The sequence below is a fragment of the Primulina eburnea genome, chromosome 4 (genome assembly GCF_022965805.1).
Source record: "Primulina eburnea isolate SZY01 chromosome 4, ASM2296580v1, whole genome shotgun sequence".
NCBI lineage: Eukaryota > Viridiplantae > Streptophyta > Magnoliopsida > Lamiales > Gesneriaceae > Primulina > Primulina eburnea.
Window position 1 is genome coordinate 39,420,714 of NC_133104.1, and position 24,878 is coordinate 39,445,591.

At 32.0% G+C, this 24,878-nt stretch overlaps 1 protein-coding gene across 7 annotated transcripts; it reads left to right on the top strand.

Annotated features, from left to right (window-relative positions):
* Positions 1-7,589: 7,589 nt before the first annotated feature.
* On the top strand, positions 7,590-17,920 carry LOC140828828 (SPX domain-containing membrane protein At4g22990-like). Of its 7 annotated transcripts, none has more exons than XM_073191665.1 (12): positions 7,591-7,884; positions 8,064-8,242; positions 8,987-9,043; positions 10,019-10,139; positions 10,529-10,840; positions 11,002-11,106; positions 11,226-11,680; positions 12,272-12,573; positions 14,276-14,451; positions 15,625-15,815; positions 16,953-17,086; positions 17,473-17,920. In XM_073191665.1, exons 3-12 carry the CDS (start codon positions 8,991-8,993, stop codon positions 17,709-17,711), a joined length of 2,088 nt encoding a protein of 695 aa, XP_073047766.1. In that variant the 5' UTR covers positions 7,591-7,884; positions 8,064-8,242; positions 8,987-8,990; the 3' UTR covers positions 17,712-17,920. The 7 variants fall into 7 exon arrangements, with proteins under 7 accessions (XP_073047763.1, XP_073047766.1, XP_073047765.1 ...); XM_073191664.1 differs by having other exon boundaries at positions 8,064-8,153; XM_073191663.1 differs by having other exon boundaries at positions 7,592-7,884; positions 8,064-8,160.
* The last annotated feature ends 6,958 nt before the right edge of the window (positions 17,921-24,878 follow it).

Below are 24,878 nucleotides of genomic sequence, written 5' to 3' on the forward strand. Positions count from 1 at the left end.
TGTCCCCGAACCATACATTGTACTAGGAGAGGTCCGCTCTGATACCAACTGTAATGCCTCAGATTCGACGACTGTTCCCACTGTATCAAGTCGAGTCTTTTCAGCGGGCTTATGTCTTCACTCACACGCACCCTAGTAAACTTCCCCAGGGGACACCCATCCCAGAATTACCCCAAGTCAAGCACGCTTAACTTTATAATTCTTATGTGATGAGCTACCGAAAATAAGATGCACTTTCTTCATATGAGCGGTACAAATCAAATCTTTTAAGCCCTCCTCAAGTGCACAGTCTCATACCTGAACAGTTTTGGAATTCCTCTCCTTCTAGTGTAAGATCGGTTCATTCATGTTCCCTCCGCCTATAAACCTACCAGGAGCCGCTCATTATCCGTGCAATCTCATTGCACCGACGATCATTCCCTGTCCTCTTCGGCCCCGGGCCTCAAAAAAGGTGTGAAACCTTCAGAGAGTTCTGAGCCCTATGATCCATTCCGGGCATGAGTAAGTCAAACCCTGAGCGTAGACTCGACGTCTCCCCAATTTCTCCCCCCTATGAGGATCTAAATAAAAGCCACAAACCTCGTACCAAGGGAACCCAATTGTCGTTAGTGGAGCCTCCTAAAATTTAATTTTGCAGAGTCTTCGAGCCTTGGGAGAATTCTGGTCGGAGCTCGAAGAATGTCTGGAATATGAGAGGACATCATCGCATTTCGCCTACTCTCGAACTATCATTGAGTCAGGACTAGACATTTTGAAAAAAAAATAAATTATTAAAAAGTTTAGGAGAAAATAGGATAAAAACCGAGAACAGAAGTCTAGTCTAGAATCAATAAGAGATTTGACAGAGTAACAACACGATAAAAAAAACAAAGTGAAAATAATGGAGGGATGACCATCTATTTAAGGGAAATGGAGAATGAAGAAAACTGTTGGATTGTGATTCATCCTACGGTCCAGAACGGGACAAGAATCTGACCAGCCGCCTCTAAAACTAAAACAATGCGAAATCTTGACCGTCCATATTTTTATCAACACTGAAGAATAAAGGACATGCAAATTGAACTCTCAAACATTTGTTTTTACGGTTCAATTGTCACATGAACTAACACAAATCTTGAAACTGACACAAAGTTGTTCGTCTCAACCATGTGTCGAACCAAATACTTATGTTAAACTTCATACCTTTTTTAGACCCAAAAAACAAGGTACTATTGATATCTTGGGATAGCCGATTCGGCGTGGATCCAACCCGAATCACCTGTTAACCTAAGTTCATCTGTTAGATTGAGCATGGACCATATTTAGTACAATTAAGCAAAGCTAAGGACCAATGCTCCTAAGAGAACCTGTGCTGATTTTACCTCAAAAAGCGCTTTCATACGTGTAAAGGCTGTTGGACTTAGAGGTTATTGGGCTTTGGGCTTGATCTTTGAATGGGAAATTAGATAAGCAAGCAAGGTCTAATAGATGGCAAGTGGGAAATGTCCCACATTGGAAAATGAACATAGTATTGGTGAACTTATATTGAGTTGCACTTTGTGGAGGTGTAACAATGATTGGTCAAGAGGCTCTCTTTCGCGCGCACAGGCGTAGGGGGGTGCAAATCATGGGCCCGATTTGCAGTGGAAAAAGGCTTGACTTGTGTGCAAGTGTACGTGCGCGATCTGGGCGCGTCGAATGTCGGACCGATCAAGGCAAAATTTCCCACCGAGGTTCACCTGGTTTTTGCTATTTTTAATTTTCGAAAATTGGAATTATGGACCAAGACCTTTGGTATTTCAGCTGACCCTTGGTGTTGTAAACTGAAAACCTTTGGTGCTCCAGCTGCTGACTTTTGGTGTTCCAGCTGCTGACCTTTGGCCTTTCGAATGGCCAGCCGTAACTGTCCATATGAGTGCATATATATAGGTGCAGCCTCAAGTCATTCAGATCATCCAACACACTCCCCTGCTTTCTGATTTTCGTAGCTTTGCTTCCAACTGTCTCGGCTGCTGCTGCTTCATCAGTTGCTGTTCCCCTGTTGTTGTTCTACTCTCGTGATAAAGTTCAGGTACTTTTTCAGTTCGCCGTGGTGGTGCCTTGTGCTACGGTACTACTGGTTTTCCGTTGTATCCTGGGAAACAGACGTCCACGTTCATCCTCGCAGGACGCACCGAAGGGGACGAATCTGTTTTAAGGACACTGTATTTCATACAGGCCTCGGTTTGCTTTACTTGTTGCACTGTCCTACTGTTTTGTTTATCGCAATACTAGTTCTCTTTTACGAGTACCTTTCTGTTTGTGCATATACATTTGTACACATTTTGCGTAACAAAGGCTTGGGTAGCAGAGCCCATGTCATGGTTACCTAAGTCGAGTCCATGCAAATATTACGATAATTATGAACTAAATACGCGTACAAATCTTAATAAAGAAACAATCTTGAAGATATCCGGATATATCCAAATTTTACTAAAGATAAAGTAAGGCATATCAGTTTTATGAAATCTCGTATTTCAAGTAACTCGACTTACTAGTTCTTTCCATACATGGTATTATTTTCTTTTAGCTGTATTTTAAGAGGCAGGCTCTGTTATAAGTTTTGGCCCAATTTTATGAAATCTTTTAGGCAATCGATCCACGGCTGTAGGTGATGGCTTATTCTTGGTTTGATAGTTTCATCGTAAAAACTCGTTCAACAAATTTTTCTTCCCAAACAATCACCACTATTTTCTTGCTTGAGACAATTTTTCATTTGATTTTTTTTTTCAAACAATGTCCACTATTTTCTTGGCTTGAGATAGTTAAATCATCACAAAACTTTTGTGAGATGGTCTAATGAGTCAATTTATCTCCTCTCGGTCAATCATTATTTTTTTATGTCAAAAGTGTTAGTTATTATTAGAAATACGAGCAGAGTTGATTCGTCTCCTAGATAAAGATTTATAAGACCGTCTAACAAGAGACCTACTAATCAACATGAGTTGCAAATTTTTGTATGGCATGAAAAATTGTCAAAAGAGTTTTCAAGTTCATGTAAATATTATTAGACTTTTAAATATGATTTCCGATATTTTTAAAAGTTAATTTTCTCAAGCAATAAAGTATTTGATTCTTAATCTTCTTGATTGGCATCGTAAAAAATCTGAACTGAAAATAAATTTGAATGAAATTATGAAAGACAACCAATTCATAGGTTGGCTAAGTCTTTGGTTAATTATTCCATGATATTCTATGATAACGAGAGCTATTGTGGAAAACGTGAATATCAAACTTTTAATGAAATAAACCAATCTAATCGACTTTACACACCAAAATCGAAATAATACAACCATTTTCAAAATCGAAACAATCAAACCAAAATAAATAAAGAGTATTCTTAAAAAAATAAAAGTCTAAAATACTTGAACTAATGGAACTAACCAAATCGAAATATTATATATACCTACATTTCTTTAAGTTTAGCTGGTTTTAATTTTTTTTTAAAAAATATATTATAGGGTGTTTGCAACATATAGAAAAATAATTATGGATAAAAGAATGATTATTGATTTTAATTTCTCAGTAGCTCCATAAAAAAAATTTATTAAGAGTGTGAAAAGGCCGTATTTTAGTCTTGGAAACGTTTATGTTATTTTGATATTTTATTTTATTACATTTCAACTTTGGTTTGTTATCTTTACTGTTTTAACAATTTTAATCATTTCTATCTATGAAATACTTATTTACGTATCTTTAAATAGCGTTGACGTGTAAATGCAATATCAGTATTTTCAATAAAAAAATAGTTAAAATTGTAAAAAAAAATTTAAAAGTAGAGAATTAAAATTGAAATTTGACAGTACAAAAAGAGACAAAATAACAAAATAAATATATAAGACAAATATTGCAATTTTCATTCTTAATATACACATGTTTTGTATATTATTATTATATACATTTTCAATTTTTTTTTGTCCCTTTAAAACATGAATGAAACTAAGCCACACATAATTAACGAATCTTTCGTGATATTACATGTATGGATGGGCCACTAAATTATCTAATGCATACAAAATATGAATTTTGTCATGAGAGGGATAAATCCCACTCCATCCCTACACTGCCCCAACTTCAAAACCCGCCTCTATGATTTTTCAACGAGTAATATTTTATGAGACGATCTCACATATATTTATTTGTGAGACAAGTTAATCATGTTTATATTTATAATAAAAATTAATATTTTTGACATTAAATAATAATTTTTCGTAGATAACCAAAATAAAATATCCGTCTCATAAAACTGACCCGTAAAATCGTTTCATAAGTTTTTATGTATTTTTAATTTCTTCGAAGTTCATCGTTTAACTCAATTTTCCATTACGAATTCTCGATCAAAAGTTATTTGACTAAATACCACCAAAGCTTTATATTTCCTAACAAAGACAAAATGGGCAAGATTATTTTATTATAAATAGATTTTTTATTTCAATAATTATTGTTGCCTCTTATGAAAAAATATCATTGGCAATTTCATTTCAATGATTTATGTTAGTAGATTATTATTTTTTAAATAGTGTCCACTGAATATTACATCACTGATCCTATAATTACTCACATTTTTTTCTATCTTTATCCAAACAATTTATTTTTTATATCACTCTACATGTGCCGTGTGCGACTTGCGAGTTGTCAACAGGAGAATAACAAAGAAATAGATTATTAACGAAACTTAATATTTATAGAGTAGGTCTCTCGTGAGACAGTCTCACGAGTCATTATCTGTGAGACGAGTCAAACCTACCGATATTCACAATAAAAAGTAATACTCTTAACATAAAAAATAATAATTTTTCATGGATGACGCAAATAAGATATCTGTCTCACAAAATACGACCCGTGAGATCATCTCACACAGGTTTTTGTTTATTTTATATGCAATCAATATTGATGATAATTTTTTTTAAAAAAGTACATCAGTACATTATTTTAATAGTACGTCACTTGTAAAATGATTTCACATATTTTTATACGTGAGATGAGTTGATTAAATTCATAATTATCATAAAAAACAATATATTTCATATAAAAATGATATTTTTTATAAATTAAATCGAAAAAAAAGTTAATCTCACAGAAATAATCTCGGACACATCATGTGCTCTTTCTTAAAGTCTATCACATCAGTGATTTAATTAATCTGAAAACTTTGTAGCAGAAAATTGACATGTACTCACATTTTGAACTGTTCAATGATTGCAGGATAACTTTTATAAAATTTAATTTATACTAAAAAAAAATGATCTACTAACTTAAACAGTTAAAATAAAAAATGGTCATAACAGTTAAATAAATAATAATAATAATATAGTTTAACTAATGGAAAAACTAATAAGCATGTAGCTTTGATCTATTTATTAAAATATAATTTTACCAATTTTTTTGGTTTTATTTAATGATAATAATATATTTTAACTAATGGAAAAACTAATAAGCATGTAGCTTTGATCTATTTATTAAAATATAATTTTACCAATTTTTTTGGTTAAAACCTAGATATTTTGTTCAGCAAATAAAAATAATTAATTTATTTTTAAAATTTTTATATTGTTAATCACTAACTAGAAGGGAATATAACAGTAATTAAGTTTATTGAAAAGAATATTTTTTTATATTAAAATACAAAATAATATAATTTCTTCTCTGAATTTTATATCGAAAATTGATCAATTAAAATAAGAAAAATTAAAACGTGGATTTAATGTTGTGAAGTGTAAACCCCATGAAATGATAATACGTAACCACCGTTTGAAATTAAAGATAAGATAATAATGTGAAGATAAATAATATAATGTAATAAGAAAAAAATAAATAAAAAATATAGTTAATGTGATATTTGATTGATTAAATTTAAGATAAGAATATCTTCTTATTTTTTTAATAATATTATTTATTAAGAATATAAATGATTTGATTCATATAATATAAATAATTAGTATATGAATAAAAAATATGATCAAATAAACAAATGATTGGATAAGATAAATTATCGATAAATTGTTATGCGCAACTTCCAACGTTGTCTTACTTAGGGGGGATAAATTGTACAAAAAATTACTATATATCAATATACCGAAGATTTTCGAAATGTATAATTAGTATACCGATTATATCGAAATGTTGTGATATAACGAGATTTTGATATGATATCGGTATATATGGTTATATGTCCAAAAATACTTTATATATTTTTTAAATTTATTATTTAAAAATATTATATATTTTTAAATTTATATATATTATGTTGATATTTTCAAATTCCGCACTTTACCAAAATTTGGATATCAATACTATATCGCATCAAAATTTTGATAAATTAAATATTTTTCGATACAAAAGCCAACCAAAAATTTAATTTTTTTTTCACGACTATTCTTCTTACTTGTAATATATCAGTCTCGTGGTGGAGAACATTTTCCCGTCCTTTCCCAACGTGTCAATTCGAACAATTTAATTTCTTCATTGACCTATCTAATTCATATTTTATAATTTTATTAATAATTTATCCAATTATTGAGCACGAATCAAATTGAATCTAATTTTTTGTTCTGTTTATATTTTTAAAGGTGTAAATTAAAACAAGATATATATATATATATATATATATATATATATATATATATATATATATATATATATATATATATATATATATATATGGTGAGAATGAAAATTTTTGTATTACAGCTGTGTGTTGTAATTTTTTAGAGTGGGTTTCATGTGAGACAGTCTCACGGATCCTAATATTAAAATAGTGCAATTTCTGTACCAAATATAGGCAAAAACTTGTATAAGACGGTCTTACGGGTCGTATTTTGTGAGACGAATCTCTTATTTAGGTCATCCATGAAAAAATATTACTTTTTATGCTAAGAGTATTACTTTTTATTGGCAATATCGGTAGGGTTGATCCATCTCACAGATAAATATTTGTAAGACCATCTCACAAGAGACTTACTCTCAAATATAATATTCATCTCCAACTCATTTATTTCAAATCTTACTCTAAAAAAATATTCTCAAAATATTATTTTTTATTTGATTTATTTAAATTTATTTTATTTTTTGAACCGAATGTGAACATTGTTCAACTCATCTAGTTGATATATTTTAATGTTTATGTTTAAATATCTAATTATTTAAATAATATAATAAAATAATATAAATATTATATTATTATTTAAATAATATTTATAATATTTAATATAAATATTTATAATAAATAAAAAAAATTTAAAAAACTCTGCTTTAAATTTGACGCAGCAAAAATAGACCTGCGCTATTTTGCGTTGGAGAAGAAAATCCTACGTCCCAATGGCCTCTACGCCAAAATGGTGGGGTTGGAGATGCCCAGTATACTATTGTTTTGGCGGCACGGAAACCCAAAATTGCATGTAGATGCTTCGGAAGATTAATATATTATATTCGACCCACGATGCTGCCAGGTGTTACTTATGAGATAATACTTTCTCCAAAAAGAAAGGTATACTTTTGTAATTTACACACAGTTCAAGGAGGCATATGTAGTTTTTGAGAGTTATTATCTTTCAATCAGATCCCCCCAACCCCCCAATCATGCATGTTACAATTACATACAAAAGCCACGGACTAGGATTCTCCTGCGTATGATTGAGAATATATCCTTCTCTCTTTCACACAGACAAACACACATCTACGTGCGTATGTATGTGTATGCATAGGTCGTTTGATCGTGGCTGTGATTATTGGTTCGAGACGAGATTTGGGCCAATCTGCTGAATTTACTCGGCTCGGCTCCGTATAGACGGGGAATCATTTCCTCGAAAATATTCGTTTGTTGATGCTCATCCAGTTCTTGCCCGGTTCTAGCTGCGAGATTTTCAGGTATGGCCTACCATTTTTTTTAATTGTCTTCGTGTGTGTGTATTTTATTGATTTATTGAAATTGAAAATTGTTGTGTTCTGATAATGATGATTTTAATCTATTTGGTGGTTTTCATTTTGTAGGAGCTTATCGTTACTTTATTTCGGAAAAACTAATATTTTGTGTGATGTGATGGCAGGGAGGGGACTTTTCAGAGTCTCAGGAGGATTTTTTTTTTTGTTTTTGTTGAGAAGGCGTACTTGATTTGCTGACACGTTTTTGTGCAAAGGTATTTGGTACGTGACATTTTGCAATACAAATTGGCAAAATCATATTCCCCCCCTGGACTCTTCGGTTGTTTTGCTGTCTGTGAAAAAGGTATTTGTGAGCTGTGAAGTGGTGGGCCTAACAATTGAGGAAATTGATTAAAAAATAGATTTTTGAAGTCTCGGTTTGATTGTTAAATCCTAGAATAAAGGTTACGTTTTTGCATACGTAGATTTGTTTCAGTTTAGCTCTTACGAATCTGAAAGGGCAACGCCTGTTCGTTGCCGATATATAGGTGTGACTACTGTATTCTTTATCTTAGAAAAGCTTTTTGTTAGCAGTTAACCAGCTGAGCATATTCATCCCGAATTACATTAGCAAAATGGTTTACTGTTGTGATCTTTGAGGTTCAGGTTTGAGAAAGAGGTCTGGTGGTAGTTTTGCATGATGCATATGGAGGATTTCCAACATTAGCCTGGGTGGAATATAATCTCACTTTATACATCGAGATTTAATTAATGACGGAATGGTGTCAAATTTAGTCAACATTAAAACAACACAACTGTTGGTGAGGTTTTACACGGGGAGCAAACATATTATTTGTATCTGTGGATGCTTAGAAGGCTCATATTATAAGATCATTTACTGGTTTATTTTATTTTTTAGTAAAACAAGCTATTTAGAGATGTTTCTTTTGTAGCAACTGCGGCAGATGCGACATTCTTGGTGGTGAAACACATCCTTATTCTAGTCCATTGGACATTTGAATTATGACTATCTATCGAAATTTTCCAAATTTATCTGGTGATTTTATTGCATTATATTCCTATTTCATTTTTTTTTTGTTATGAACAGAGAAATGGTTGCATTCGGCAAAAAGTTGAAGGAAAGACAAATTCCAGAATGGCAAGGGTATGCATGATATATTTAATTTGATTTGGATTCAGTTTCTGTTAGTTTTACAGTGATGGCTCTATGATAACATTGTTGCATGATTTCAATTCATCAAAAAAATGAGAGCGCTCCAACTCCCAAAATTAAAAAGAAATAAGAGTGTTTTGGAATATGAGCCATTAAACCAGTGTAGTTTACACCAACCAAGTGCTTATTGCATTATTAAACACGTGGGTGTGCTTGACGGAGAGACATGTAGATATTTCTACCTTGATTTTTTTAGTGCATTTTAAGGTAACTTTCACGGACAACTGCAAACTTATTTTAGAAAAATGGCTAAATTAAAACCATAGTTGTCAAAGGCGAGCGCCTCTCGCCTTAAGGCGAGAGGCACCACCAGGCGTGGTCCCAGGCGCAACGATTCACAAAGGCTCGCCCAGGCGCGTGCCTGGGCTCGCCTTGGAAAGGCTCTCGGAGGCGCGCCTGAGTTGCTTTTTTTAAAAAACAAATTCAGTAACAGAGAAGTTGCATTTTGAAAATGCAACTTCTCTATTTTTTTTAATAGTAACTTAAAATGTAAAAGCCCAAACCAACCTCAAACGTAACGGCCCAGGATGATTAAAGAATTTGAATTGTGTTACTTATTGTTATGAACTTATTAATTATTTGTTGTTTTGTGTGACATTGTGACTTAATTATTTCATATTTTAATATATTATTCTAAGATAAATATATTTTTAAAAAAAATAAAAAAATGTGTGCCTTGCTTCGATAAGGCGCGCGCCTCGCCTTGCGCCTTTCGCCTCAGGCTCCAGAGCCCTTGTGCGCCTCGGTGCGCCTTGCGCCCTTGACAACTATGATTAAAACCTGTGCGAGGGTAGAAGCATGTGAAGTTAGAGAGGATCTGAAATTACAAGATAGCTCATAACATTGACAATATTGTTTTGATTTTGTCTTTGTGCGTACGGTTTTAGAAAAGTATGTATCCTGCAGATACTACATCAACTACAAATTGATGAAGAAAAAAGTGAAGCAGTATGCCAATCAGATTGAAGCTGGAGCACTGGATCGTCGTCATGTCCTCAAGGATTTCTCAAGGATGTTGGATAAACAGGTTAAAATGCATGTAACTCAGGCGCACTCGTGTATGCCATATGAGCATCGCTGTTTTGCTCATCAAACTCCAGATATCAAAGTTTTCACTTATATGTTATATTATTCACCATCTTGTAATGAAAGATGGCTTCAACTTCTTCACGTGTTTCCGTTTCCCAATTTCTTGTCTGAAAAGCAATGTTAAAATTTTGAATTGAACTCCAGGTGAAATGGCTTTAAATAATCTTTAGTATTATTGGCCCAGAGTAAGCCAAGCCAAGCCAAGCATTTTAACTAATATGCATACTTGGTGGAAGTGCTGTAATTTTACGTCAGCAGTCACAAATAAGTTTTCTTTGCTCTAGTTTTGATAACGAGGCTCTCATAATTTCTTTTTTTCATTTGCAGATTGAAACTATCGTTCTCTTTATGTTGGAACAGCAAGGCCTCCTTGCAACCAGGATAGCCCATCTTAATGAGCAACAAGAAGCTATTCAGGATGAGCCTGACATATCCAAAATATCTGAGTTGCGTGAAGCTTATAGGGCAGTTGCACAACAACTTCTAAAGCTTCTATTCTTTGTCGAAATGAATGCCATTGGTCTGAGGAAGATACTCAAGAAATTTGATAAGAGATTTGGATACAAATTCACTGATTATTATGTGAAAACTCGCGCTAATCACCCGTATTCCCAGCTGCAGGGAATATTCAAGCATGTGGTAATATGCTGAAGGGAATAGTCACCCTGCTTCCATGTTTCTGTACTAGTCAAACAATGTACGTTACTATATATATGTTAAATGGACCGTAAAGTATCGATAAATTATTATCTTGATGAAACTTAGCGATGCATTTACCTCTGATTTGCTGCTGATATCAGGGATTTGGAGCTGTTGTTGGAGCTATTTCTCGTAATCTTGCAGATCTCCAGGACCGCCAAGGAAGCTATTTATCAATTTACGACCAGCCTCCACTTTCTCTTGAGGTACAGACACCTTTATCTTTCAGTTAACTTTCCTTGATTTAGTTCATCTCGTATCTGCAGCTATTTATTTTTTTGAAAGTTCTCTGGTCTGTGCATATTCATTGAGGATTGATTTGCAGGATCCCGTAGTTGATTTACTGCAATCAGCTGTTGACAGATTAACCAACTCAACGAATCTCCTCAACTTTTTGGGTCAACATGCATTGATTATGCATGAAGACTTGCCCTCTCCTGCTGAAGAACATATAGATGATCAGAAATACCATTTCATTTCACTTCTTCTGAATCTGGTGAACACATTTCTTTACATGGTCAATACATATATTATTGTTCCAACAGCAGATGACTACTCTATGAGCCTTGGAGCGGCAGCAACTGTCTGCGGTATTGTGATTGGGTCAATGGCAGTTGCACAGATATTTTCTTCCGTGTATTTCAGTGCTTGGTCTAATAAGTCGTACTTCAGACCCTTGATATTTAGCAGCATAGTGCTTTTTGTGGGAAATTTGATGTATGCATTGGCTTATGATCTCAACTCAATTTCAGTGCTTTTGCTTGGTCGACTATTTTGTGGGTATGTAACAGCCTCTCTCTCTGATTGTGATTTATTTTTCTGTTCTCTGGTGTGTGCGCATGTTTCATTTTCACGTGTTGATATTATATGACAAACCTATTTGAGTGTTTGTCCTTTGATACCTGATGCGGACCATTTTCACTGTTTATCTACAATCCACCTGCTTCTAATGTAAATCATTATCCATTATCAGATTATTAGTTCTATTTTGTGAAATATTGTTGTTGAACCTATCAATTCTTTTTATTTCCGTTCTTTTCTGTTTTTACAAGTACTTCGTTCCAAATGAGTTATATTTTTTGTTTTGAATCCTCTTCCTTCATGTCGCTAGCTTTTTAAGTATTGATTATATGTTAAACAGAGAATGAAAATAGAATATTGAAAGTTCCAATTTAGGCAATTCAGACCATAAGAATGATGGTGGCGCATTCTGCTGTCCTGATAAGCTCACTCATCTGATCAGGAATTTTACATTTTAATTTTCATTCATGTACAGTCATTCAGACATCTGAGTACATGCACTGAATGGTAAGTGAGTGAATGATTTGGATATGATCTCAAGATGGTTTCCCTCGTTTCATGATTTTGCAGTTTAGGTTCTGCCAGGGCCGTAAATCGCCGCTACATAAGTGATTGTGTACCGATTAAAATTCGCATGCAGGCTTCAGCAGCTTTTGTTAGTGCTAGTGCTCTAGGAATGGCATGTGGCCCTGCACTTGCTGGTTTGCTCCAAACTAACTTCAAGATTTATGGAATCACATTTAATCAAGACACTTTACCTGGTTGGGTAATGGCTGTGGGTTGGTTGATGTATTTGATATGGCTGTGGTTCTCATTCAGTGAACCTGTTCATGAGACTGAAACCAATGAAGACCGACAAGAATCTAGTGCTGGTATTGTTTCCTTAATATCTCCCTGTTCATACCATGTCTTTTGTCAGTTAATGTGATAACTAGTTTTTTGGCACCCGACAAAATGTATAATTAACATCGATAAATCAAGATGTACTGTTAATCTTGAAGCCTATATTTGTCTGCATCATTAATTAAAGAAGAGTTAAATTATCATCTTACAATTGCTAACTTCTTTTGAATTTAACCATCTTATCCACTTCATATTGATGGAGTCCATTTTAACTGATTGGTTGATAGACATGTAAACAATATGAGGATTGATTTAAAACACCTTTGAAGAATGTATGTTCACGTGTTGATTGGTTGTACATAAATTTGGGCTCATTCATTAAACCAAATCTTGCAAGTATGTTATCTTGCGACGGTGACACCATGCCCTTCAAGAATGATGAAGCGGAAGAGACGTGTTGTCACCGTGATCGTTGCTGATCGCAAGGCTCATATATTACTTTAACTTTAATTGCTAGCCAAAACAATGTTTTAAACAGTATTTCTCAATTCTATCTTCTCAAAAATTGCTTAAGTGTCGTTCTGAAGTTTATATAGAACAGACCAAAAGTAAAAATAGTTCAGAGCTCTCAACCAGATGAAAACCCGAGGTCTAATCACTTAGGCTGAACATACATTTACTAACAGAACAAAAAAGTGGAACATAATAATCAAGTGGAAGCAAAATTTTAACTTAACGGAATAACTGAATTCTTTTTGTTGGAGAATAAGCTTAAACACGCTGCATGAAAATTCATATCAAAATATGATTCTCTTCATGTTTTAAATATTAACGCAATAAATTACCTTACACTTGTTTTGTAATTTGAAAAGCACTAAGGTTGCATTTGGATGAGAGAGTATGATTTGGAAGAAAGGATATGATTTGTGATTGGATTTGAAATGACGCCCATCTTGGGTGTATTTCAAATATGTCTTAATTACCATTGCATCTACGTGTATTAGCAAGAGATGGATTTAAAATCCACCTAACATAAATTCATCTAAACAATCACCCAACATAAATTCATCCAAACAATTAAATAATTTAAAATTCATGAATTTGAATTTCATAGCTTCAAATACTTCCATTCAAGCACAACGTGAGCATATATTTTCTAAGTTAGATCCAACTTCCACTTCCTGACTCCTTACCTCCCAAGATGTCATCTACTCTTATTTTTCCCGAGCTCCCCTCAAGGCCCATCCTTCTGACTCCTTATCTGAAGCACTCAAAACCTGTTTCAGGGCAAAAGGAAGTTGCCAACTCAATCGTCATGCATAATATTAGAAACAGTTCAATTGGCAGAAAACATAATCCGGAATATAATTCTTGTTTCTACTGGTTAGCTAAATCTCGTCTGCTTTCTTTGTGTCTAACTTTTGTCTTAATTACATGATGATACCATGGTGTGAAAAGAAAAAAGATGAATTTAGTAAGTGCATGATTTTAACGTCTACGAGTAGTTAGGGTATTTAAATCTACTTCATTTAATATAATTCTTGTATAATTATTAATATATAATATGCACTCAAATTTCAGATTGAGAAAATTATTCATCTTATATCTCTCTAAAATTATGGGTTTTAATTGTATGTTCAGTTTGTATATTTATAAATAAGTTTCTCGAGGTTATGTTCATTTCTGAACCAAATAATGATACTTGGTAACCTGATATTTTGTGTTTGGTAGAAGAGCATGATAAGGTTGAAAAAGGTCTTGCACAACCACTACTTTTAGCATCAGTTGAAAATGAAGATGATGACGGAGATGTAGAATGTGACATGAGTGAAGAGTCTTCAGAGGAATCTCGTCAACCAGCCAATTCGCTGGTAGCTGCCTATCGGTTACTTACGCCTTCTGTAAAGGTAATGCGCTTACTTTTGAGAGTGTGATAGTTTAAAAAGTGTGAAGCCTATTTTCAGCCTTTACATGATTGTAGTTAGAAATTAAAAGATGTAATTTGTTTTCACGATAGCAGTTGCTTTATTTTTCAACACGTCAAGAAGAAAATATTTATGAGTGAGGTTTGTTTTGGGTAAAGATTAATGAACCGAGTGTGATGTTGGACTGAGAAGAATACCGTAGCCAATTTAAAGATAATCTGAAGTCCAAGTTAGACTTTCTTTGGAACTTTGTGATGGACGCTGGACATACAAACTGTGGTGGATGTCATCTTTTAGCTGCCTGTTCTTTTCTCCATTTTCAGAGTTTTACGGACAAATTCCAGATATATTTTGGAATTTGACCGCATAGTAATTAAAAGGCTAGTCATCGACTGTTAGAAGTGCTGATTTGGGTTGTTTATGCGTTTTCCTAGACATGTTCATCACAAAGGTGCTCTGTTATGACATGCAGAAAGAATCAGAATGACGAAAACTGGACCAAGTTATGTGTAGTTTTATTGGGCTAACACTACATCATGTAAATTGAGCCACTAGGTATTATCAAGATAGAGCAACAGAAATTTCAAAGCATTGCATAGTATTGTTTCCACTTGTGGATCTAAGGTTAACTTCCTTAGGTCAACCATACATGTTGATTCAATTTTAATATAATTAAATGTTTTTAAGTTGGTCAGCGTTTACCGAAAATTACTTTAAATAAATACACGTAGGTACTGTCACTTGCAATGAAGGCTAAGCGAACAAAAGGGCACGTTTTATTCAGATCACGGGTCTCTAAATTGTCTTAAACTTGTCAATGTATTTTTCTTGATTTAATCAAGCGACAAAATGATGCAAGACATCCTGATAGAGTCCCACAGTTAATTATCATAAATTACTGAAAGATTAGGGAAAGAGCTGAAATTTGATTGTAGATTAGATGCAGAATATGTGGAACCATTCAGATATTATCTGGTGCAATAAATGCATCTTAAAACAGGAAACTAGAAAAAGTCACCGTGGTTGCATAGATAGTGGGGAGTCCAAGGGTTTATACCTTTCTTTTTATGGGAGGATAAAACACAAGATATGTACAGCCTAGTTGTAGTTAGTTTCTGTTCAATTGTCTAGTAAAGTGTCTATCATGTCTTGCAGGTTCAGCTGTTGATCTACTTTATGCTTAAATATGCAATGGAGATTCTACTTTCAGAATCAAGTGTTGTCACAACCTACTATTTTGGCTGGACAACAAGCACAGTGTCGATTTTTCTTGCTTGCCTTGGCCTAACAGTTCTTCCAGTGAATATTATTGTTGGAAGTTACATAAGTAATATGTATCAGGACAGGTAATTTCATTATTGATGTTTTGCTATGGATCATTAATATCTAAACAATTATACTTTCCTCAATGTTTAAAAGGTGCTTCTTACATAATCTCTACCAATTCTTTATTAAGATAATTTCTGATGTGGCGAGCAGATGGTAACTGTTGAATTCTGTCTTGTAGAGCTAATATTTTGCGAAAGAATTTTTTACAATGAATTGAAAAAATATGCTTTTTAAATACACAACTTGGACTATTTGTGTGCCATCATGGTAACTGTCAGGCAGAGTGGTGGTGCTTGATATTCTAGATTTGAGGAGTGCACGTGATATCAAGTAGGGCTTATTTAGTGTTTATGAGCCTTAAGTTTGTTTTATTTAATTCTCGGGTTACTTTTAGTTAAAATATTGATGGTCTTGGACTCTTTATTAGGAAGTATTTTAAGTCCATTAAGCTTGTTTAAGCTGCCTATGCAATTATGCATTGTAAATGCTAGGACAAGATACTGTGGAAGGAGAATATATCTTTCATCAATAATAATGGGGTTTCCTCTCAAACTGGTGAGGAATTCTTCTAGATTTGCAAACAAATTAAACTTATGAAGATTCATTTTGTAGTGTTCAAAACCTAGATTTATCATTTTTGAAACTTTGAAGAAGTCGCATCCAACAAACTAGAAACTTTAGTGGAATTTGGTTACAGTTATTAATAATCATTGAGTTGGTTCTCTAAGTCAAGCTTGGATCTAGTTTCTGGGATCGAAGTTCGGTATCATAGCCCTTCTATGCGATTGAAAACATCTTGAAGAATATTGGTGGAGTATCCATCTTTATGATTCTTAATATTATGCCCGGGCCTATGCATTGTATATGGTTGTTTCTCATTATGCTCAATAGCTGTTGAGTTTTAGCTCTTAGGAATGAAGTGAGCTTCATGAATGTACCGGCAATTTCTTATGAAGGTTGTCTTATAAATTGAATTCAAATTGTGTTTTCGCATCTTGCAAACTGTCTTTTAATTTTGCTAAAAAAAGTTATACAAAGGTCTCTAATGTAGTGTAGTTTTTATTTTGTGAAGATTTTTGCTAGTTAGTTTCATGTTAGCCAATTGTCTCGTTGATCATTACCTGCTGATCAATATCTTTCATTGCTTTTTTTAGGCAAATATTATTGGCATCGGAAATTGTGGTCTTCCTGGGTATACTTTTCAGCTTCCAGTTTATAATCCCATACTCTGTGCCCCAATATGTCTGCTCAGGCCTCATCATGTTTGTATCTGCTGAAGTATTAGAAGGTTAGATTTCTATTTTCTGTTACTCTCAACCATCCTAAATAATTTTTTTCAACAATTGCGAACCTTTGGAAATGGATTTCAGTTACCATATCTGGTGTTTTGCCTCTCAACGATGATGCATATTACCTTCTCATCGTATGAGTGTCATGACAGCAATAGAGTTGTATAAAATGTTTTTTATGAGGGATGCACTTGGATATCCAAGCAGCGGGGGTGCTGTAGAATCTCGTCAAATTTACTATAATTTGTCAAAAAACTTAACTTGGCCCCACTTCCACCTGAAAACACAAAGATGGCTCACCTTATCTAAAATTTTGGGCCCGCCCCTACTTGTATGTTCACAAGTTTGTAGCTTTAACATTGCACTGATTTGGTTACCATTTTAGGGGTAAACCTGTCACTCCTCTCAAGAGTAATGTCATCAAGGCTTTCTCGCGGAACGTTCAATGGTGGCCTATTATCAACAGAAGCTGGAACAATTGCTCGAGTGATTGCAGATGCAACAATCACCCTCGCAGGATATTTGGGGCGGAGTAAGCTCTTAAACGTCACCCTTATACCTTCACTTGTGATTTGTATGGTGTCTATAGTAGCCACATGTTTTACCTTCAATTCTTTGTACTAAGCCACCCCGTGTGTTGAATCGAAGTCTTCAAGCTGACAGGTGTCGAAGATCATCAATTTTGATTCATTCTTTTAATATTGTTGTTAGTAATTTATCTGATGGATGTCAGTTACGTCTGAAGTTTTGGCATTTTTTCCCAAGGTTTGGATGTTATCATGTGAAAGTAAACTATCAATTTTATGTGTTATTTATTGTTGTGTGAAAGTAAAGATCGATTATGTTTCAACTTTTAGGTTTGGTCATTGTCGTGTGAATGTAGATACGAATTTTGTCTGAATTTTTTTATGGTTTTTACGAGATTGGACTATCGTTTTGGGAATGTAGATTTGTAAGAAACACAATGTCGTTCTTTATCTTCTTTTCTCGGAGAGATGAGTCTGGTGCTTAAAAGTTTTGTAGGGTCAAGCTCGAGTTCGTTTTCGAATCATCAAATATAAGCTCTTGTTGAAATCGTGCTTTTACTTGATCTTTTTATATTTTGAACAATGATAAAAGGCTATTTTTATGATTATGAAAAAAATTGTGGTAAACTAAAAACTAAGTTAATATAGTATCTCTATTTCAATTATTATTTGAGAAATTTTGGAATAATTTTGGTCAGTTTTTTTTTTTTTTGGGAAATAATAGCAGTAAAAAATTATTAGATCATATAATTTCTCTTGATACTAAGAGATGGTTATTAATATAAAAATATTTATAATATAAGTAAATATTAGTGACGTTGGTTCTTTTAATTCTTTTGTATTGCGTTAAATTTAAACGTTCTAAGCTGGAAATTTGAAGATGCTTGCTTATTCTTAAATTAATATGTGAGCGAGACTATCGTAATTGGTTCTTTGGCGTTTCTAATAATTGGTAAAAACTTGTGTTAGACGGTCTCACGGGTCATATTTGTGAGACGAATCTCTTATTTGGGTCATCCATGAAAATGTATTACTTTTTATGTTAAGAGTATTACTTTTTATTGTGAATATGGGTAGGGTTGATCCGTCTCACAGATTAAGATCCGTGAGACGGTCTCATATGAGACTTACTCCTCATAATTTTTCCTCGACTGCAAGTCATTGCTCAAATCTCGATCATCTCCACGCATACAAGAAAAAAAAATTGTGGAAATCATAAATATAGGATGTTAATAAATTAAATTTGATGTTGTATAAATATAATAAATTGCAATAGAATTATGTAGATTGCGATAATTATTATGTAAATATTAATTACTATGTTATGTGCATATATTTATCAATATTTCTCACTTTTCTGTGACACAACAAATAATATTTACGTTGATGAGGCTCTCCAACTCATGCGGACAAAAGCGAAGAAATCCATTTTCAAGAAAGCTTGTGCCCAGCAGTGGATGATGCCCGACACCTTTGAAACATCAGATTGCTTGTCTTTTTGCATCAAACTAACAATACCCATCAACTTTACACCTGCTTAGCTACTACATACGTTAGTGGACTGCGCGGAGTCATGAGTTCTTTTTTTTTTTTGGCAAAAAAGGAGTGGCAAGAAAATGTGTATTCCCCACTACTTAAAAGAGGTACTAGGCCTAAATCCCATCGATCTTCTGTCCTATGATGTCTGATAATTTTGTTAGTATCTTATACGTACATGAATTAGACATAATGCAGTTCAGGTCGGGGCTTACAATTGGCTTTACTTAATTTCACCCTATGGCTGCACAAAGCATATCTGTCAAAACTGATTCTAGTCTGTAATCAGAGTGACACAGACTTAATCTATAAGTCACTCGTAGGAAATGTATTTATGATTGATGACCAAGTCGAAATCTTGAATTTTATTGAACAACAATGAATACACTATACATAGATAGAGAGTATTCCAATAAACAAACAATGAAAATGACTTTGTCAAGTCTAGTACGTTTTCCTCTAGACAACCTGGCCACAGCCACGGTGGTTATTTCTAGTAGTAGCAACAATAAATAACGATAAAGAGTAGGAAGCAAGGAACTTGATGAAAACAAGGGAAATGGAGTTGAAGGGGAAAACAAAAGATTATTATTGAGTCATATATCAGAAACAAAAATGCAATCAGATTGCATCACTTGTTCTGTAAATCCTCTGCTTGGTTTGCCTGATCCTCATAGTTCTCCTAGCACGGCCGCAAATCCTCGCACTGATTTCGCCACTGCCATACATTCAGCCAAACACCTTCTTCACTAACCACGAAACTCTTCCCTCGTTAACCGAATCGGTTTCTTGCCTTCAAAAGGCCCTGCCAGTCTGCCACAGACAGTACTTGAATACCGTCCTAGCTGATAAAATTCGAGCTCAGGAGTTCTGGCAATCTGGCATCTTTCCTTCTCGAATCATGTTTTAATAAACCTTACGATACGAACAATCAGACGGCTACGTACCACGACGTCTACCAAAATCACGTCTTGGGGCAAAACAAACTATAATTAGTAAGAATTGCAAAAGAAGATTTTATCAATATCAACAAAAAGCAAAATTGATATTAATAATAATAAAAAATAATTTAAAAACCACGATTTGTATTCAATCCTGTCACAAATAAAAATCTAACAAACGGTACAATTTTCACTAAAGAGACATATGAAACGACCAATAAAATATTTGACACTTATATTAGTTTATCATTAAATGAAATATAATCTAGGACGAAAATCAATTTCATTTAATGCTACACTACTATATAAATGCCTTAATATTAAAACATAAAAAAACTATATAAATATCTCCTCAATGAGTAGGTCTCATGTGAGACCGTCTCACGGATCTTAATCCGTGAGACGACTCAACCTACCCATATTCACAATAAAAAGTAATACTCTTAGCATAAAAAGTAATAATTTTTCATGGATGACCCAAATAAGAGATCCGTCTCACAAATATGACCCGTGAGACCGTCTCACACAAGTTTTTGTCCTCCTCAAAATTTGCAAATTCTCACACCAACCTCAAATTCATTATCATCTAAAATTTCATTTTCAAACTCAAATCTGTATAATCATGGAAAAAGTTAATTATATACCAATAAGTTTATTGACAGAAAATCAAAGGAATGTAAAGATACAAGTAATTATAACACTTTGACAAGAAAATTTGATTGTCGCGAAACAGAATTCAAAGTTGATTCGAAAACTCATAGGTAGCCTAATTATTGAGCAATGGATAAAACACAAAGAAACAGTTCAAAAGATAAAATTCAATTGTTTCATTACAATTAACGCAAATATCATATGTATAACTAAGATACAACATAATCAAAATCACATTAATTTTTTTAAAAAATATATCAATATTAGAAAATTTTATGTATAGTTCATTATAATCCCAAATTATAAATGAAATAAAATCATAATTTCTTATCTTACAAAAAAAAAATTGCAGGATATTCTCTACTATTTTGAAACAGAAATATCAAAAGTGGAAAACAAAACTAAACCTTGGTACGAGGCATGTAACAATTGTATGAGAAGTGTAATCAAAACAATTAATGGAGACAGTTGCCCAAAGTGTGTGGACTTCAAAATCACTAAAATTCCAAGTAAGCATAACAAATAATTAAACATATATTTCAATAAAAAATTCCAAAAAAAATTAACATTACTATATTTTTATTGATATCATTTGACATTATCAGTCCAAGAAAATGACCATGTTGCAAGAGTAAAATTGTTTGAATATACCGCTATAATACATGTATTGCAGAAGACCAAAAGTATGATAGAAGAAAACGATGAACCAAAAGAAACACAGAAAACGAAGTCAAAGGGATACAAAAACGAAAAAGAAAGACACATAACAAGTTAACAACCCAATGAAAGATCAAAGTACAAAAAAAAAAAAAAAACACACAAAGATCGAAGTGATTGAGATATTAGATGATGCAAAGTTATGATCAACATTCATAAATAAAGAATCCAAAATAGATATAGAAATAAAAAATAAAAGGGAAAAATCAGAATTTAACAAGAAAATCTTTAAATACATACATGGAACCAAATAAATATCAAATTCATATCTTAGTTATTGTTTCTTAATCGAATAAATGTAACAGTTTACTATAGTTTTGCAATATAAATAATTTTTTCGTAGTTTTTTTTCCACGTGCAACGCACATGTTTCTTACTAGTTAAGCCATCTACATTGGAGTGTTAAATGAGCATTAATAACGCCTATCTCTCTCTCCTTTTTTATAATTTTATTGTGGGCCCCACACATTGCATCATCTTTTTTTTTATTTTTTAATCTTTTTTAGGTTTCTTTTGGATTTTTTTTTTAATTTTTTTAACTTTTTAAATTAATATTTTTTTCTTTTGTATTTTTTATTTTTTTGATTTTTTATTATTTGTTTAACTTTTTAAAATTAATAAAATTATTTTATTAAAAATTAATATATTTTTTGAAAATTAGAATAATGATTTAAATATTGTAAAATAAATAAAAACATATTTATTTAATATGAATAAAATTTAAGATGATTGAGTGGAATCACTCGAATGTAAGACTCATAAATAATGAGTTTTAATATTAAAAGCAACGTGGAGATTTATTTCATCCTAACCATGTAGGTATTGGATCCCCATGATTTTTGATGAGTTGCTGGTTGTTATAACGATCCACCATTACAGATCATGCGCTTATTATAAAAATGATGATTTTTTTATTTCAAAAGTTGAAGACCATAAATAAGTCATTGTCAATGTAAATCTAAATTTTGTTATACTGTTATTATTATATAATATAATATAGAATTACTCTAAACTAATAAAAATTTAACAAAGATTTTTTTATTAAAATCAATAAAAATTATCAATACTTTCACATATATATTTTAATAAAAATTATCAATACTTTCACATATATATACATATATAATTACAAATATTGTTTAAACATTAATACAATAATAAAACATTTTCAAACTAATTTAAATAAAAAAAAACCCGTGTTATAATTTAATTATTTTTATATCAAATAATCATATATATTTTTTAGAATGAAATTTATTCTTTCTATTATATAGCATTTTATACTAAATATGAGATAAAAATAATTACTTGATTTAAAAGTAACTAAAGAAATTATATTTTCTATTTTAATATATATTTAAGTTTTAAAACAGCTTGTTTCAGATATTCATTTCTTTCACAGTTTAACATAAAAAATTTACGTAATTAGAATAATATTCTAAAAATCAAATATTTTATTTAATTTAAAACTTGTTGGTGTGCATTAATTATTCTAGCTCGCAAAACAATTGCAACGTATTTGTTAGGACCGCTCTACGATTTAAATAATTTGAGTTGGATCGTTATCACAATATATTATTCTTTGTAAAACGGCATTCTCTCTGCCATACAATTAGCATATTCGAATCAAATCCCGTTTTCAATTCCAATGAATTGCAAGTAATGAAATTACTGGAAAAAATGTCCATAGGGTACTAGGTTGTTATAAGATTTATGTTACACTATAACTACTAACTCTAACTATTGTTGCCAAACATTTGATCTTTAAAATAATTAATTTTTAAAATTAGTTTTGGAAGGGGGGGGGGGGGGGGTGGGGGGGGTGGCTATATACAATGCAAGGACTAAGTACATTAATGTGGGTAGCTTACAAAATGTCGACGTTTTGACATTACAAATTATTATTTTTATTATTTAAATAAAGATAGTAAATTTACCGGCCGCACTAGCGGATTTTAGGTACTAAAAGTTAGTCAACAAATTGACTTGGTTGGTACTGGCCCAATGAGTCCTACGCACACTTGTTATCAAAACCTTAATGCGTGACAATATGTATGTAATAGGAATTTTTTTTTTTAAAAAAAAATTATTGTTCGGTGTAATAATTGTCTTATTATGACATCAATCCAAACACGACGTTGGAGTTGTTGTACGGTTTAGAATTAAATTTACGTTGTTATTGTCAGTTATAGTTTTTGGTAAAACGATAACCATCCAGTACCTTCAAATACAATAACTTAATGCATGCTTGTAATTAAATTAAATAAATAGTGAAGAAATAAATTTTTATTGCTTGCATATGATAGTTAATTGGGATAAAATTATATGTTTTTATAAGATAGGGGAAAAATGTGTCGTTTTTCTGTTAAATAATAGAGTTTTAAAATTATAATTATAATGATAAAAAGTGGTGCGTTCAACTTTCGGAAACTTAATACAAGACACGTATACAATATACTTTTTCACCTAAATATTGCAAAAGAATCAAAGTTTATAATAATTATCTTAAAAAGTAATTTTATGAGTTAATTTTGTGAAATAAATAACTAAATCGATCAAATTTATAAAAAAATATTATAAATCAGATTGACTGATCTCATAAAAATAAATCTATGAGATCGTCACATTTTTTTAAAAAATGCTATTGAATCCATAAGATATTAATAGGTTTTTATTTCATTATCTCCTATATTATATCTCTCTCTTTTTTTCTTTTCATGTCTCCCTCCATGTAAATATCTTTATATTTTATATAATTTTTTTAAAAAAAACTATATTATTTATACATTACATTATAAACTCAAAATATATAACTGATTTTTATGTTTGGATGTGACAAAAATATATATATTTGACAATTTCTAACACGATTCCATGTATAAATACAAATCCTACTAGCCCAAAAGTCAAAATTCTATCAATCATATTGTATTTCTCTCTCTCTCTCACACACACACATATGTATATATATATATATATAATATTTTATTGGTAGATAAATAACATATGCACTACTATATTTTCTTTGTTTTTCTTGAGGTTAAATTTATTTTTTATATTTCCCGTAAAATAATATTATTAATATAATATATCGGTAGTCACGAGTCATTTGTCCTCATCGACAGGTACATAACTCAATGCATGTGATATTTTTGCCACATGAAAAATAGTCCAAAATTCTGAATATTTTCATTAGTTCTATAATTGTTGTTGGGGGCCATCTCCTGTCTCTCAAATAACTTATTTAATTAATGCCAAAAATTTCAATATGTCCAGTTCTAGCCAAAATGCCATGAAAAAAAAGGTTGGAAAAAATATAATTTTTTAGTTAAATAGCCATGTTTATCAGTTTAAACCATTTTAAAGACATTTCCAACATCAAATAATGCTTGACCATTTTTTTAAATGTGAAATTTCTG